Raw genomic sequence first — 16,467 nt, 5'->3', positions numbered from 1 at the left:
ACTTGGGAAAATCTTACAGTCACTTGAAAACCACAGGCAATTTTTGTATTTCTGCTATGAACAAGTGACCCCAACTCACATTCAGAGACTAGGCTTGGCTTCCTCCTAAAAGAGAAGGCAGAGGGGCATGACAAACATGAAGAGTTCAGAGAAATGGAGGGAAACTTGTAGGAACTGCTGCAGAGAGGAGAATGAAGAAGCAGAACATGAACATTGCTTACAATAATTTAAATGAGAACAACACTAAAAGTCAGCTGAACTCCGATTAAAGGCAATGACAAATATTTAGTTGCAGAGGACCTTGGTAGAAAGGTGGGGGGAAGGCTACAGATGCAGAATGTTGCAAACACTGTCTGATGCAGTTGCTACATAAAGTTGATTTTGCTTAACTGTTTTTCTTTGTGACGAGAGGATTCCATAAGGTTATTAGGAAATGTCTGAGATGTTAAAAAAAAAAACTCCAGTAAAACTTAAAAATTAAATGTAATTGGGGTAGTGGGGCTGAACATGTACACAGGTCCCCTTTCAAAGTCGTAGTCAGAGAGAGGATAGCTGTTTATTTTTTTTTTCTCACATGGGAATATTCATCAGTGGTTGGGAGAGTAAGTCCAGCCCGTAACTTAAGCAAGATTTCCTCCCCTTTTCAATTCTTCTCTTTCCGCTTTGCTCATTTTCTTCGTCCCAGAAGGCTTCAGGAGTTATTTTCTCTTGGCCATTAGCCTCTGACTTGATTAGGTTACATCCCATATTTCCCTCTATATTCATCCTCCCTTTACCCTTTTATTCACCCTCCAATTCTGTAATTTAGTCCGACAAAAAACCATTGGTCCACCCTTAGGCAAGGTGTTGTGGGGTTTAGTCCATCATATTTCAAGCCCATTTCTCCCCCATCACTTCAATTTGACCTCTGCTTTCACTCATCTCCTCATTTAGAAAGAAATCTCTTAATGGTCTCCCTGATGTTATTTTGTTTTTCTTGGCTGCTGTATTTATTTACCCTTCTTGTATTTCTATCGCCTGGAGTGTCTGAGAAGTAAATAATTTCTTTAGGTCTAGTTTTCTTTCTAGAAATGGTCTGAAAACCTCTTTTTCTTTTTTTTAAACTGACTGTCCGTGTTTTTTCCGTTTATAGTTAGATTCAGATTTGTAGGATCTGTCACACTAGGCTGCATCTTGAGCTTTGGAACACATTCTGTTTCTTCCTGTGTTTTCCAGTGGGTGCAGAATAGTCTTGTTTTATTCAAATTTCCTTTCCTTCATACTTGAAGATCTTTGGCCTTGTCACTAATAGAATTTGTTGTTTCTCACCTATGTCTTGGAGTTTGCAAGTATAAGTTTTTTTTTTTATTTTGTTTTGTTCTAGATATTATCTATGGATTTTTTCAATTGGGACTTTTTTTTCTGTGATCAAGCATTCTAAGCAATTATTTTTATTTTTTTACAATTATTATTACAAATACAATTATTTTTGTGTTATTTCTTGAATTTGAGTGTTCACATTTTGTTGTGTTCTTTTTTTACTTACTGTGTTCTTCTGGGTGACACACTGTAGTCCTTAAATTTCTTGGGCTTGATATCAGTATGTTTTGCTCCATGAGGATTATTCTTTCTGTTAATGTTACTGGATTTTGCTTCTTTTCTTCCAGATTGTCCTTCCCTTCCACGTATTTACATCCTCTGTCAGCTATTGTCTCTATTGTTTCTTCAGTGAGACCTCTCACCATGAATTCATGTTTTATTTTATTTTTATTCTGCCAATTATTTGTCTTTAGGGGTTAGGGATTATTTATCTTCTCTGTTGCTAATTCATTGAGTTTTTGCCTTCTTTGGGTTCTTGGTGTACTAAGCTGTGGAGAAAGCTGGAATTGCTTTACCTGTGACATATAATTCATATTTTAGAGAAGTTTGAGAAGGAATGAAGATCAGAGAAATTGCCTGGTCCTCCATCTTATTGGTCATATGACCAACTCCCATGGCTCTTGAGTCCTGTCAGTTGAAGGAGTGGTACTCTTCTCCTCTGCAAAGCATTTATGGAAACCACCTCTTCCTAGGCAAACAGCACCCAACTTGGGATCACTCAAACTCAAAAAGAAGCCAAAAAGGCTGGAATCATTCGTCTCTCTGGAAGCTGTTTAGCTATCTGTGTTTAGGGAAAGGAACACAAGGCAGAAGAGGCAGCCAAGGACTTGGGGTCTAGTCTCAGACTTACCTGGACAAGCAAATGTCCTTGATACCATGTGCTTATAACTTTCATGACTGCTAAGGGTGGAGAAGAGAGAGAGATCCCTTGGACTCTCTTGCTGAATGTCCACAGGCAAGCTAGCATTAACTGAACTCAACAAAGAGACTAGTTCAAAAATTCCCCTCCTCATTTAACCCTCATCACCTCTTGCCTTGGAGTAGTTCAATGGCCTCCTGTTTGGTCCTTCCTCAAGTCACCTCTCCAATTTACCTCCCATACAAGCTGCTAAAATAGTGTTCCTAGAGCACCTATAGGTCTAACCATGTCATTCCCTTATTTGGTTGTGTTTGTCCTTCGTTCTCAAAGAGGACCATGACATCCGGGAAATGATGCCATCATTTGCAGTTGACTTGGATTTAAGTGAGGGAGAGCTGTGCAAGGCTACCAGCCTCACTTTCTCCTCCAGAGCCATCTGAGTCCAGTTGCCAGATGTCATGGTTCCCTATCAGTTTTAGGAGCAAATATAGACTCTTCCACTTGGCATTTAAAGCTCTTCATGACCTGCCTCCAAAATACCTTTCTAGCCTCATTTTATATACTAATCCCCTTAAGGAACTCTGCAGTTGAGCCAAGGTTGAACCTTGCTGTTCCTTACATATGATACTCCATCTCCATTCTCTGTACTTTTTTTTTAAAGCAATTGGGGTTAAGTAACTTGCCCAAGGTTACAGGGCCAGTTTTTTTTGTGTAGGTGTTAAGTATCTGAGGCCGGAACCAATCCCGGGTCCTCCCGACTCTGGGGCTGGCACTTTACTCACTGCACCACCTAGCCGCCCCCATTCTGTGTACTTTTGTATATACTGTCCCTCATGCTGTACTCCTTCCTTACCTCCATCTCTAGAGAGTCTTCCTCACTTCCATCTCTCGAGTGTTCTTCTTTTTCTTCAAAGATCAGCTCAAATGCTCTGTTTCCCATAGGGAATTCCCTAATTACTGTCCCCACCACCCCTACTCTCGAAGTACAAAGCATTCTCCCCAAATGACCTTGTATATACATTTATATATTACCCTATAGACTAATAATGATAATTAACATTTATATGTCACTTCAAAGTATGCAAAGTGCCTTATGGATCTCATCTGATCCTCAAAACAACTGTGAAATAAGTTTTATTATTGTCTTCCTCTCCCTCCTTGAGGGTAGGGGTTTCATTTTTGTAAAGCCAAAATCCTTGGCCACAGTGCCCGGCACATAGAAGGCTCTTAATAAATGGTTGCTGATTACTTGGCGGAGGAAGGAGCTGGATTCCACGTATGCCTACTTGGTAAAGAACAGTGCAAGATACACCTTGGAGCAGCTTGGATAGTTGACCAACGTGACTTCAAGTGGCTTGAGCTTGGACCGCCATCTGGTGGCTGTTATAGATATTGCGTCTAAAACAATTACACTGGAGACACATGAAATTCCGAGTGTCAGCAAATGTTCTCTGTATTCCTTTGCATATTATTATAGAAGGGTTTGTGAGCAAATCTATCTAAGAGCGTTTTCTCCACATAATGAGTTACCTCAGATCTCTCATATTGTCTTTCCAGACATTCTCAGAGGTATCAGTTAATTCTCATAAACACGGTTTTTTAGTTACAGTTAACTGCTAATGTCTCCCCAGAAAAGAAATTCTCTTCATCTTCTCCCAGGTCACTTCGGCTGTACTTTAAATTGCAGAAAGGTGAATGTATAATGAGACTGGGTGGATCAGGAGAACACAGTCGACAGTATAGTTATATTTTAGTAAGGCATTAGACAATCTCTCATGCTATCCTTGTGGGAAAGATGGAAATGTGTGAGGTAGGTAATAGTACAAAATCAGATATATTTAAAACTATCTAGAGGATTAGACCCAGAGAAAAATAAATAATAGGTGGATGTTACAGGTAGCAGGAATGCTCCAAGGCTCTGACCTCAGCCCTAGAATTTTTATAAAAAACATAAGGGACTGTAAGAGACTGCTGAATTGTTGAATGACAGAGTCAGCATCCAAAAAAGATCTAGAGAGGTTACAATAATTGATCATATCTAATAACGTCAAATTTAATAGGGAATGTGGTCCTGGCACAAACTGAGTCTGCTTTCTAAGGATCAACTTGGCTAGATGGAAAGGCTCATCCTCAGGAGACTGGCCACTTGTTGAATTTTATTTTTCCACTATGGCAACCCATGAAACAAAGACAAATACACATTAGCCCTCAACCCTGTGTGGTCCCCTTCTGCTTTTGAAGCAATAGTGTCAGAATGATGGAAAAGAGGACAAGAGAGTTCTGAGAAGGAAAGAGATTTTAGATCATTTGTAAACGTTGAGTTGGCCGTCACAGTACTGTACTGTAATGGTGAGATCCTTGTCCAATGGCCAACAAGTTGACATACTGTGGGAGAAGAAAGAGTCATATCAATCTTGACATTCTTGCTATAAATGAAACCAGAAGAAAAAGGGAAATTGGAGCCAAGTAGTAGGATGGCTCACACATATTCCGAAGTAAAAGCAAAGAAAGGAGTCAGAAAGGGTTGGTGTATTTATCATACACTTAAAGGAAAGAAGAAATATCACTTCACAAGACAGTCAGTCATCTTGTATTGCATGACTCACAATAAATATTTACAAAAAGATCACCATAAAAATGCAATATATGCCCCCACATGAAGAAATTGAAAAATTCTAGTAAGCCCTAGGAACTTGAAAAAGACTCTCCAAATTAAATTAACATACACTCTGATACTCAGCAACTGCAATGTCATAATGAGAAATAAGTGGAAATGGTGAGAAATATACCACTAAGTATGGGTTAGGAAGACGGAGAGAGAAGAGAGAGGACACATGTAGAGATTACACAAAAAAAAACATGCTTTTATCTCACAAATACTTTCTTCAAGAACAAACCTGGCATGTACTAAGCATGGCAAGTAATGAGCAATAAATATCACACACACAAGATAGATGTGCTAGTCAAGTGGGCAGTCAGTCTGAACCAGCTAACCAAGTATAGTCAGACCATTGGTGCGTTAGAGCAAAGATTAGAATTAGTCCAAAGCTAGCAGAGAAAACCATGAGAAGACATATGGCATACAGTTGAAACAACTAAATTCTAAATTCTTCGAATGAGTAATTTATGATGAAAAATGGATAATGAGGAAGAGAAATGGCATCAACACTGATGAGAATAATTTTATACAGAAGTTTAAATAAAGTAAATGTTCCATTTGTGCATGACAGTAGGTTGGCTTTTGTGACAGTATTCTGTCCTGGTTCTTTCCCTCCCACTCACTCCCCTTTCCTGGATCGTTATTCAGCTGAAGCCCACTAACCATAGGTATCACCAAGGCTCATTGCTGGGCCCTCTACTGTTCTCCCATACTATTTCACTTGGTGAGCTCAATCACTCCTACGTATTCAATTATCAGATCCTCAAATCTACCTATCTAGATCTAACCTCTTTCCTAACCTCCAGACTCCCACCTTCAACTGACCACTGACCCTACTGAGTTCAATGCCCTATAGATGTCTTAAACTCAGCCTTAATATTAATACCTTCCCTCTGTTGATCATTTTCAATTTATCTTGTATGTCCTGTTTGTACACAGTTGTTCGCATGTTATCTTTGTCATTAGACTATGAACTCCTTGAGAGAAGGAACTGTCTTTTGCCTTTCTTTGTAATCCAGTTGCTTAGCATAGTACCTGGCACATAATAAGCACTGGGTAAGCACTTACTGAATAGTTGTATCAAACTCTACAACCCTGCAGAACTTCCTGAGATCTGTCGACATCTTTTTTAAAAATTGGCGTGTCCATCCACACAGAATAGACAAAATGGATGAATAATGTCTACTACTCTAGATTATAACATGCAGTAGAAAGGTCAACTTATATTGTTTGTCCATTACTATGTATACCAGCATAGATAGTATAAGAATTGGACCCAGAATTGAACAAAAGGGGGACAGTGGATTGGACTGCCTTCAGGAAATTGCACTTTGCATTTAATGACATTGGAGTCAAATGGAAATAAAAACCTATCTTTTAATATCAATATTAGGGGTGCTGTATGGTGACAAAATATGAAATATAAGTCTCCAAAGAACTGAAAATTAATATCAGAGGACAATGAAGAGCATCGGGGTGGGTATGAACAAGAATCGACCTAGAACCAATGAACAAATTCAGAGAAAACAAGAAAAGAAAAGGTTGTCAGGGAATATATGATTAGAAAAGATGGGCTGGTCATGTGTTGAGGACAAGGGACAACAGGGAGACAGCCCAAATACTCTATTGATATCTGAGAAAATGATCAAGGTCTTGGCTGTTGAACTTATGGGAGAATAAGAAAAAGATTCACACAAAATTGGTAGACACATATAAGTTGTTATCTGCATCATTGGAGGGAACATCCAAATGGACATGGTTACAGTTGTATTTGAATAAATTTTACACTTTGGTTCAAAAAATCAACTCCATCAGTATAGAACTACCTGGCTGCCCCACGGCAGCTTACATTTTAACAGGGAAAGACTAAGTGGTGGCTTAAGGAAGGGTTTTCTAATCTTGGGAGTCACAGAAATGGTGAATGGAAAAGGTAAAGCCAAGATGTCAGAGAAAAGACTGAGTGCTCCCAAATTTCCCTACAAACAACTCTCAGTAAGGCCTTGAAGTGAATTTTGGAGTGGCAGACCCACATGTGGACAGGGTGAAACAATTTTCTAGCCCAAGACAACTTAAATAGGCAGGAAAATTCTGTCCCACCAGGGTGAGAGTGGAACTCAGTATAGAGTAAACATGCCCCCAGCAAGATAGCAGCAGGCTTTGAGGGCAACTGAATCAGCAGTAAAGGTTCTGGAGCTCTCAGTCCACAGATAGTAAGGGGGCTGCACAAGTGATCAGAAGGAGAATACAGCGGTCCCTTTGCTGATACTGACTGTAGTACTCTGTTGCATTGTCCATACACAGATCTAGGTCCCAGTCCTGAGTCAAGTCCTACTGCCACAGGGGAGCAGGGTAGAAAAGAGTGCTTGTGATTGCTCACAGACCAGAGCACAGGCCTGGAGAGAGCAAATGAACTAACTGCTGAAAAAACTGGAAGCTTAGGACTATATCCACTTTACACTGGGAGAAGAGTCTGGCTTTAATATAAAGTTAAAAGTCAAGAAATAGTCTGGAAAGAGAGCAAACCGTTAAAAAAAAAAAGATCCTTACCATAGAAATTTACTATGAAATGAGCAGAACCAGAAGAATATTGTACATAGTAACAGCAATATTGTACAATGATCAACTGTGAAGGACTTAACTGTTCTCAACAATACAACAATCCAAGACACTTCTGAAAGACATATGATTAAAAAAATGTTATCCACCACCAGAGAAAGAACTGACGGAGGCTGGATGCAGATCAAAGCATACTTTTTTAAAACTCTATTTTTCTTTTTTGCTTTTTGGAGGGGGGAAGGCAGGGCAATTAGAGTTAAGTGACTTGCCCAAGGTCACACAGCTGGTAAGTATTAAGTGTCTGAGGCCAGATTTGAACTCAGGTCCTCCTGACTCCAGGGCTAGTACTCTATTCACTGCACCACCTAGCCACCCCAAAACTCTATTTTTCTTAGTTTTTTTGTTCTGTGTTTTCTTTCACAATATAACTAATATTGGAAATATGTTTGGCATGACCTCACATGTATAACCTATGTCAAATTGCTTGCCTTCTCAATGAGGGGCAAGGGAGGGAAGGAGAGAATTTGAAACTCAAAATTTTTAAAAAGAAATGTTAAAAATAATTACATGTAATTGGGGAAAAATAAATATATTAGAATCCTTCAGGAGGAAAAAAAAAAAGGATATTCAATGAAATTTAGGACTTTTGAGCATTTCCAACAAAAAGACCAGAGTAGACTAGAAAATTTAATTTTCAAATACAAGTCTCAGAAGGATAAAAAAGGGAAACATGAAAGAGAAATCATAAGGGACTCAATAAGGTTAAAATGGGAAGATGATACATGTAACTTCTAATAACTTTATCCTTATTAGGGCAGTCAGGAATTGGCTTGTTGTCCTTTGTTCCCAAAGAGGACCCAAATGACATCACTATGTTAGAGTCAAGTTGCAATGCATCCAACCGTGGCCAATCACAATACAAGTTCACAATGCTCTACCACAGGTCAGGCACAAATTGTCCATGTGAACATTTGGGGTAGATTCTCTAAATTTGCGCATCTTGCGTTTCCTTTGAGCTGCTTCAATTCTGCTTTGCTTGTAGAGCACAGCACCTTCTCTGATATGGGCACGCCATGCTGAGCTGTCCTGTGCCAGTGTCTCCCATGTCACATAATCAATTCCAGTGTGAGTTCTCCATAAAATAGTCTTTTAGGCAAGCATAGGTTTTGTATTCGAACAACGTGGCCAGCCCTTCGGAGTCGCACTCTCTGAAGCAGAGTTTGAATGCTTGGAAGTTTAATTCGAGAAAGGACCTTGGTGCTGGTACCTTCTCCTGCCAGGTGATCTTCACAATCTTCCTAAGACAATTCAAATGGAAGTGATTCAATTTCCTGGCATGGCGCTGGTAGACTGTCCAGGTTTTACAAGCATACATAGACAAAGGACATGGGTATGAGTTGACTATGATGGGATGTTATCTAACAAAAAGAAGTGAGAAAGAGGAATGCACTTGGAGAATGGGAAAGGAAGAGTTAGAGTGGGGTAAGTTATTTCATGTAAAAGAGAAACAAAAGAGCTTTTACAATAGAGGGGAAGGGGAGGGGAGGAGCACTTGAACCTTATTTTCATTGTAATTGGCTTGAAGAGGGAAAAACATCCACAGTCAGGTATAGAAATCTATCTTACCTTATGGGAAAGTAGGAGGGGGAGGGGATAAGAGGAGTGGGGGTGGATTGGGGGAGCGGTGGTCAGAAGCAAAACACTTTTAAGAATGAACAGGGTGAAAGGAGAGAGAGTAGAATAAACAGGGGGGAAATAGAATGGAGGGAAATGCACAGCAGTCCTAAAAGAAAAGAATTTCTACAGCAAGTTTCTCTAATAAAATTTTCATTTCTCAAATATATAGAGAATTGAGGTAAATTTATTTTAAAAAAAAAATAAGATTTATTCTCCAATTGGCAAATGGTGAAAGGATATGATTGGGCAGTTTTCAGACAAAGTTATCAATGGTATCTATAATCATTTGAAAAAATGTTCTAAATCACTACTGATTAGAGAAATGAGAATTAAAACAACTCCGAGGTGCCACCTCACACCTATCAGATTAGCTAATATGACAGAAAAGATGGAAGAAAATTGGGACACTAATGCACTGTCAGAGGAGCTATGAAGTGACCCAGCGTTGTGGAGAGCAATTTGGAACTATGCCCAAAGGGCTAGAAAAATGTGTATTCCCTTTGATCCAGCAATGTCGCTTCTAGGTCTGTTTCCCAAAGAGATAGAAACAAAAAGAAAAAGAACGTATATGTACAAAAGTGTTTAGAGCAGCTCTTTGTGTGATCATTGAGGGGATGCCTATCAACTGGGTTGAACAAGTTGTGTTACGTGATTGTGACAGAATATTATTGTATCATAAGAAGTGATGAAAAAAAAAGAAAAGTAAGAAATGATGAGAATTCTCAAAACGACCTGGAAAGATTTACATGAATTTTTTCCTGAAGTAGCTCGAAGATTTTTGCAGCAAGGCAAGTGGAAAGCGAGCGGGAGTGCCTCTGTGAACCCTAAGACCCAACTGGGAGGTGCAGGAGGGAGCAGAGATTTAGCTAGAATGTGTGATCCAGCCCAAGAATGAAAGAAAGAGGTGTTCCCACAGCCATTTAAACAGTCCTCTTTGTGGGGGGGGAGGGGGGGGCCGTGGGACCCCAGGTGTAAAACCAGCTTCCTCTTAAGAGAGACCTAACTAGGCAGGAAGCAATCGATGCCTGGGGTCAAAGAAGAGCTGTGACATGCAATCCTGGTGCAATCCCTCAGCAGCCAGCAGCTACTAAAGAGCTGGCCCTATCTGTCTGAGGCCAGCGCTGAGAAGAATTCCTGATACCTCCTAGGAAACAGACAGATGATGCTCATGGAAAGTACCATGACACAGACAGCACCATCAAAGAACAGGTCATCCGCAAAGACAAAGGATAGCACAGAGTCCTGATGTGGAGGAGTGAACCTCCCCCTTCCTGGGGCCCCATCCAGGATAATACTGTAAGTTATGGGGATTATACAGGTAGGTGACAGGAGGGAGGGTGATTAACTGCAGGGGGGAGGCAGAGGAAGGGGCACTCTTGGGTTTAGACTGCAGCTCCTTTCTGTGTCTTTTAAGTGTGTAAATAACACTGTTGTGTTTTGACCCTTATGAGGGAAATTGATAGTCACTTCTGGTGGAGTTCCAGATTCTGATGTTCCCAGGTTTCACTTGGTTGGGGGTCAGGGAACCAGATAAAGGAAAGGTCTCTAATGTGTTCAACTTAAGACTCAACATGATGTTTAAAAAATGTTTGTTGAACGAATGAATGAATTACAAGCAGATTATTTTTTGGAATGCAAAGTCTTAATTTCTTCTCTTATTCCTCCAAAATTTCCCAAACCTCTTTTATTTCAGTGGGGGTAGCACTCTAGATCCCATCCTCCAAACCCCACAAAATAACCTTTATGGATTCCCTCAACTTATTTCAAGCCACAGAAGCTTCAGGAATAAAAACATTTGAGAAATAACGGATCCAGTTACATTACCCACCCAATCTGTAGTTACTGATAGAGGCTTTTATAGAAATAAACTCACTTGGTTTACTCATGTCTAGTTGAGTTTCTCCTGCCTTGGTTTCCTGTCCTCAAAACTTCTTAGATTTCTCTTTTGAATTGCATTGATGATGTTCTCAGAAGTGCAGGGAACAGAGCAGAACTAGGATCAGAAGCAGCAACATGGTTTTGTCTACCTGTCTTGTATCTCTCCCTACCTACCCCCACCTACCCTCCACCCCCAACTCATCCCTAGGGAGGCTGCCTGCGTTGGTGGGAAGCCAAATCAGATGTCCCCTTGAGCAGCCCAATGGGCACCTTGGTAATGGGTTTGGTTATTAGTGAATTTGGGTATTTTAGTATTTCCTCATTTTCTACATATTAATTCCTATGGTCATATAAATTTAATTTATGGTTGCTAATTAGTTTTTCCTCTTTTTCTTTTCTCTAAAATTTTTTTTCAATGAACAAGTGTACTTATTTTCTCTCCCTTCCCTCAACCCCCACCCTGACCTAATTCTCCTCAAAGAGGGGAAAGAGTGATGAATATGGAGTCATAGGGACCTGGGTTGGAATCTATTCTGATACTTATTAGCTGTGCAACCTTGGCTGGATAAATCTCTTCCACTTTCTGAATCTCAATTATCTATCTCATCTGTAAAATGCAGAGAAGACAAGCTATTCTTTATGGTGCCTTCTAACTCTAGATTCCAAAAGCCTATAACCATGGAAGAGAGAAATGGCCCCTTCCAGTCCTAACATGCTGTAGTTCTGGGGTTCCAAGTTTCTCTTCCTAAGCTTGGGATGGGGGTGATTTGTGGGAGACTTCATTGCATACAAGGGGCTAAGCCTGGCTCCAAATCTCTTGGCCTATTGGCTGGGATTCTTCTGTCCTCTGGCTATTGCATTTGGCAAATTAAAGTATCACAGGATGTTAAGAGTTGGAGCTCATAGATTTAGAGCTAATCTTGGAGTCAGAAAGACCTAGGTTCAAATCCTACCTTTGAAACTTACTCTGTGACCATGGGCAAGTCATGGGGTGTAGGGGGAAGAAGGAAGGAAGGAGGGAGCCATACATTTAGTGACTTGTCTGGGGTCACCTATAGTGTCTGAGACTGAATCTGAACTCAAGTCTTTCTGACTCCAGGCCCAAAGCTCTGTCCATGGTACCATTCAGCTATCTCTAGGTATGTATCTATATAACCCCAAGATTACACCCTTTGACTTCTTAGGTTAGAACAGGGAGACACTGAACTGATTAGAGAGATTTATCATTTCATTGAGGAAATAAAGCATCTACATGTAAAAAAAGATACCTTGTCTGACCTTGGGAAAATCATTTTCTTTTCTGGGTCCCAGTTTCTTCATCTGCAAAATTGTTCATTGTTCTCTCTTTCTTTCCCAGACCACAGTAGGGAGCTCCCCATCCACAGCTGTTTTGGACTTTATAGTCTTAAAGAGTTATCCAGGTCCCTTAGAGGTTAGGTAATCTGTCCAGGGTCACACAGTCCTTATATATTGGAAGTGGGGCTCAAAAGCCCAGGATTTCCTGACCCAGCCCTCTACCCCCTATGCCAGGCTACCTTACCAACTGAAAAATAAGGGGGTCAAACCATATATTCTTTAAGGCCCTTTCCAGTGCTGAATTCTGTGATCCTATAAATTAGCAGTATAGGGTAGGGTATAGGGTCCAGTAGAGGGTAAGGACTGGGTCTGGCTCCTTGGCAAATGTTGGTTATTGTTGGTTGTTGTTGTTGTTAATACTTAGTAAGAAGGGATTCATAAAAGAGGTCCCAGTTACAAGAATGGGTGTGTGACTCCTCATGGCCCTAGCCATGAGTGCCTCTCCCCCCCACCACCATTGCTGGGGCTAAGGGCTCTCAGTACCTGTCTCTCTATAGGATGTACCATTGGGTCCCTCACTGATCAACAAACAACATGACTAGAATACCTAGAATCTCAAGATGGTTCTCCCTTCCACCAGCTTTCCTCCCTTCACAGGAATGCTAGAGGAGACAAACATTCTCCTCCTTTCTGAGATCTGGTCACTGCTGGCTGATAGATGGCATGCTGGAAGCAGGGAGGCTGGTCACTTCCTGACCTTCAAAGAAGAACTCACTCTCAGAACTTTCCTGGCCAGACAGCACTTATGACATCACTGTGACCTTTCTCTCCCCAGCCCATCCCATTGTGAGTCACACGAAGCCCAAGGGGCCTAAGGCCTCCACACTAGCTCCTTAGAATGTCTCAGCATGGCAAGAATGCTTACAAAAAGACTGTCTGCCTTCCACAAGGTAGCTGGCCCTGAAGAATTCTAAACTACACCCAGGTCACATGTGATTGATGAAAGAAACATGGTAAATAGAAAGAACCCTTGTCTTGGATAAGTCTTGAGTTTGAATCCTGACTCCCTGTGCATCCTCTGGCTATTCATTTGTCCTTTCTGGGCCTCAGTTTTCTCATCCATAAAATGGGAGGCCTCTAAGCCTTCTAGTTCTAGACCCTATGCATGAAATGAGAAGTCCTAGGCTCAACAATTATTGCTAAGTGATAAAGGTTAACTCTAGCCTGTTGGCCACAGATGTATAACTAAACTGTGAGTAAGCTTGCCCAGGTGGCCTGCACCGGGGAGGAGGCATTGCCAGGTAGTAGGAGAGTCAGGAGGCCTGGGATTCCGGTCCCAGTTCTGCTACGAACCCACTGGGTGATCCTAAGCAAGTCACTTTCCTCCCCTCTGTGCACACAAATTCTTCCCTTTGGGTTTCCCAGTAGAATTAGGATCTGAGGAGCTGGGCAGAATGGGAAGGGAGAGGCGAAAGAGGAGGGAGCGATTCTGTGAATATACTGTATTCTTATCCCCTGAAAAGTAAGCCAGGCTCCCCTCATGCCCCAGAATCAAGGGTAAGGCTGACTCTAGTTTGGTTCTTCAGCTTTTCACCCGCTTGGGCAACAAAAGGAGATCCAAAAGGGCTTAAAGGAGAATAAAGCATGAAAAAGCACTCCTCTTGACCAGGGGGGTCAAGCAAGGCTAATGCCCTGGCGTTCTTAGCCTTTCTCTTCCCTGGCAATAGGTCACAAGATCATCAGATCCAGTGCTCATTTTACAGATGGGGAAACTGAGGCCCAGAGAAAAGAAGGGACCTTAGAGTCAGAGGTCCTGAGTTCAAATTCTTGCTCTCCTGCTAACCATCTGTTTAACTTTGGGTAAGTCCCTTTTCCATCATGGGCCTCCATTTTCTCTTCTAGCTTTAAACCCTTTGGATGCACAGCCCTTTTTTCCTGCTTGTGATATCACAAGTCTGTTTGCAAAAAGCCAGCTTTTGTCCCCCGCCACCCCATCAGACAACGGAGGGGCCCTGTAATTTCTGAAGGCCCACAGGCACAGAGAGAGTATGGATGCTTGGGTGAGGAAACCTACTCTCTTTAGCACTGGTATGGGCTGGATCACATACAACATAAATCAACGAGTGTTTGTGGTGCGAATGCAGGGTCCCGGCCCCTGCCCTTGTGGAACTCTGTCGACAGCACCACAATTCATTACAGTGCATGTGTAAAGGGCTCTCTGTCCCACAGGGGCACTGGCTTCACAGGTGCATTAAGAGGCTTTCCTTCTGGGAAAGTCACTCAGTGCGCTGTAGCGAGGTGAGCCACCAGGTGGCACCCAAGCCCTCAGCTACCTGTTCAGGTCAACAAGCAGACCCTGCCCGAGTCCTACCGCTCCCAGCCTTCTCTTTTATTACTTCAGCCCATTTCTTCAAGGGACCAAAATGATGAAAATAACTCATAAATCTCCCGTGTCTTAGCTCCTATCCCACTGAGATGTTAATTTCTTTCCCAACTTCCCAACGCCTAAAATACTCACCTTCTCCATCCCCACCTCTCAGAACGCTAAGATCCTGGTCTTCCTTCAAGGCTTAACTCAGATGCTGCCATGAAGCCTTGTCCAATCCCCTGTCATTTCTTAGGGCTCTCTCCCTCCTAGATTTCCTTTATATTTGTTGTGGGCTTTGTACCCAGAAGAATCTAAGTTCCTTGAGGATAGGATCTTTTTTTTTCTTCATTTTAATCTTATGTCAGGTTCTTAATAAAGTTTGGTTGAATTGAAAGTCAGGGTGGCATTGAACTGTAGAAGGTTTTGAATGCCTGGCAAAGGACTTTAAATTTTAGTGAGTTCTATGATGTTGGCTACCCCAAAGCTCTGTGTTCACAAAGGCAAACAGGGACTTCCTAATACTAAGAGTTCTTAAATCTGATCTGCTCAGTTTCTTGATGTTCAAGGCCCTATAGAAACAAAGATATGGCAAAGTTACTGACCTCAAGGAGCATACAGTCTAAAAATGGCAAGAAAACACTAAGTGTGAGAAGGGCAGAATAGGGAGTCAAAGTGCTGAAGAACAATCTGAGTAGAGAGAATGGACTGAGGGGGATGGGTAGTATGTATTCAAGGAGGGTTTCCCATAGGAGGTGGTATGTGAACTAGGCTGAGAAGAATTTCAGCAGTCGAAAATGAAGGAAATGTGTTCCAGCCACAGGGATGACTCCCCAAACACACCAACTAGAAAAGACCAGAAGATAGCATACACTCCTTTTGGCTGGAACACAAAGTAGGTGAAGGCAGGCAGTGCCAAATGAGATCGGGAAGGCAGACTGAAGCCTGATTGTAGACCAGGATACACTTTTTATTTTCGTCTTTGACTGATGGATATAGAATAAGCTATATAGGGACCAGCTGATAAATCTCCGAATCTATAAATGCACTAGGAAGTGGTCTGAAAGAGCGGAATCCTCCCGAGTGGAGTTTTAAATCAGAGGTCCAAGAGTTCCTCTACAAACCTGAACATTCTTTGAGCAGAGGAACTACATGGCTTGAAAAATGTACACTAGGAAGACTTTTTCTTGGCAGCTGGATAGTGACCAAACTGGAGAACAGAGGCTAGAAGCAGGGAAAGCTGATTAGGATGTTTTATCACAGAGAACAGGCAGGAGTTGTAACACAAAGCTCCCAGTTAAGGGTCTAGTCACTAGGGTTTTGGCAGTATGAGGGGAAAGAATCACAAAGAATCAATAGGAATTAGTAACTGATTTGATGGGGTGAGAAGAGGGAAATACTTTCAAGAACTTGGAGATGACACCAAAGTTTCCTTTAAGGGCCTCCCTCCCCTTTCCTTCCCTCATTAAGGATCATCTGTAATTCCAGCATCTCTTTTTATGGCCCTCCTGGGACATCAATATGGTGACAGTCTCGAGTCCAGGGATCATTTTCCTTTCCCTGAACCTGCTTTCTTAAAGTCAAAGGAACACCTTTGGCTTTGCCCATCCTCTTCCTCCTATAAGGCATGGTCATTGTTTCCCCCCACTTCCACTCCCAGAACTGCTACGCTTTGGAAGGGCCCTTAGAGATCATCCTACCTGTGGAGCTGATGTATGGACACATGATCAAGTGAAATTTAGTGAAGACCAAAGCCTGTAGGTATGTCCTTGGGTGAACTTCGAGGGAACTAAAAGCCCAAGTTTCTAATCTGGAAAA

At 41.7% G+C, this 16,467-nt stretch overlaps 1 protein-coding gene across 1 annotated transcript in view; it reads right to left on the bottom strand.

The window, feature by feature from the left end:
- The window catches only part of LOC138157527 (long-chain-fatty-acid--CoA ligase ACSBG2-like), a 101,734-nt gene extending 93,302 nt beyond the window's left edge, over positions 1-8,432 (bottom strand). Inside the window, exon 1 of the mRNA XM_069083171.1 lies at positions 8,372-8,432. Within this exon, the coding sequence (XP_068939272.1) occupies positions 8,372-8,432 (61 nt within the window). The remainder of the gene's footprint in view (positions 1-8,371) is intronic.
- Positions 8,433-16,467: the final 8,035 nt, after the last annotated feature.

The sequence above is a fragment of the Petaurus breviceps genome, unplaced genomic scaffold (genome assembly GCF_028583685.1).
Source record: "Petaurus breviceps papuanus isolate PSGF00001 unplaced genomic scaffold, PetGlider_PUasm1.0 172, whole genome shotgun sequence".
Lineage (NCBI taxonomy): Eukaryota > Metazoa > Chordata > Mammalia > Diprotodontia > Petauridae > Petaurus > Petaurus breviceps.
This window is presented reverse-complemented; position numbering and strand designations above follow the sequence as displayed.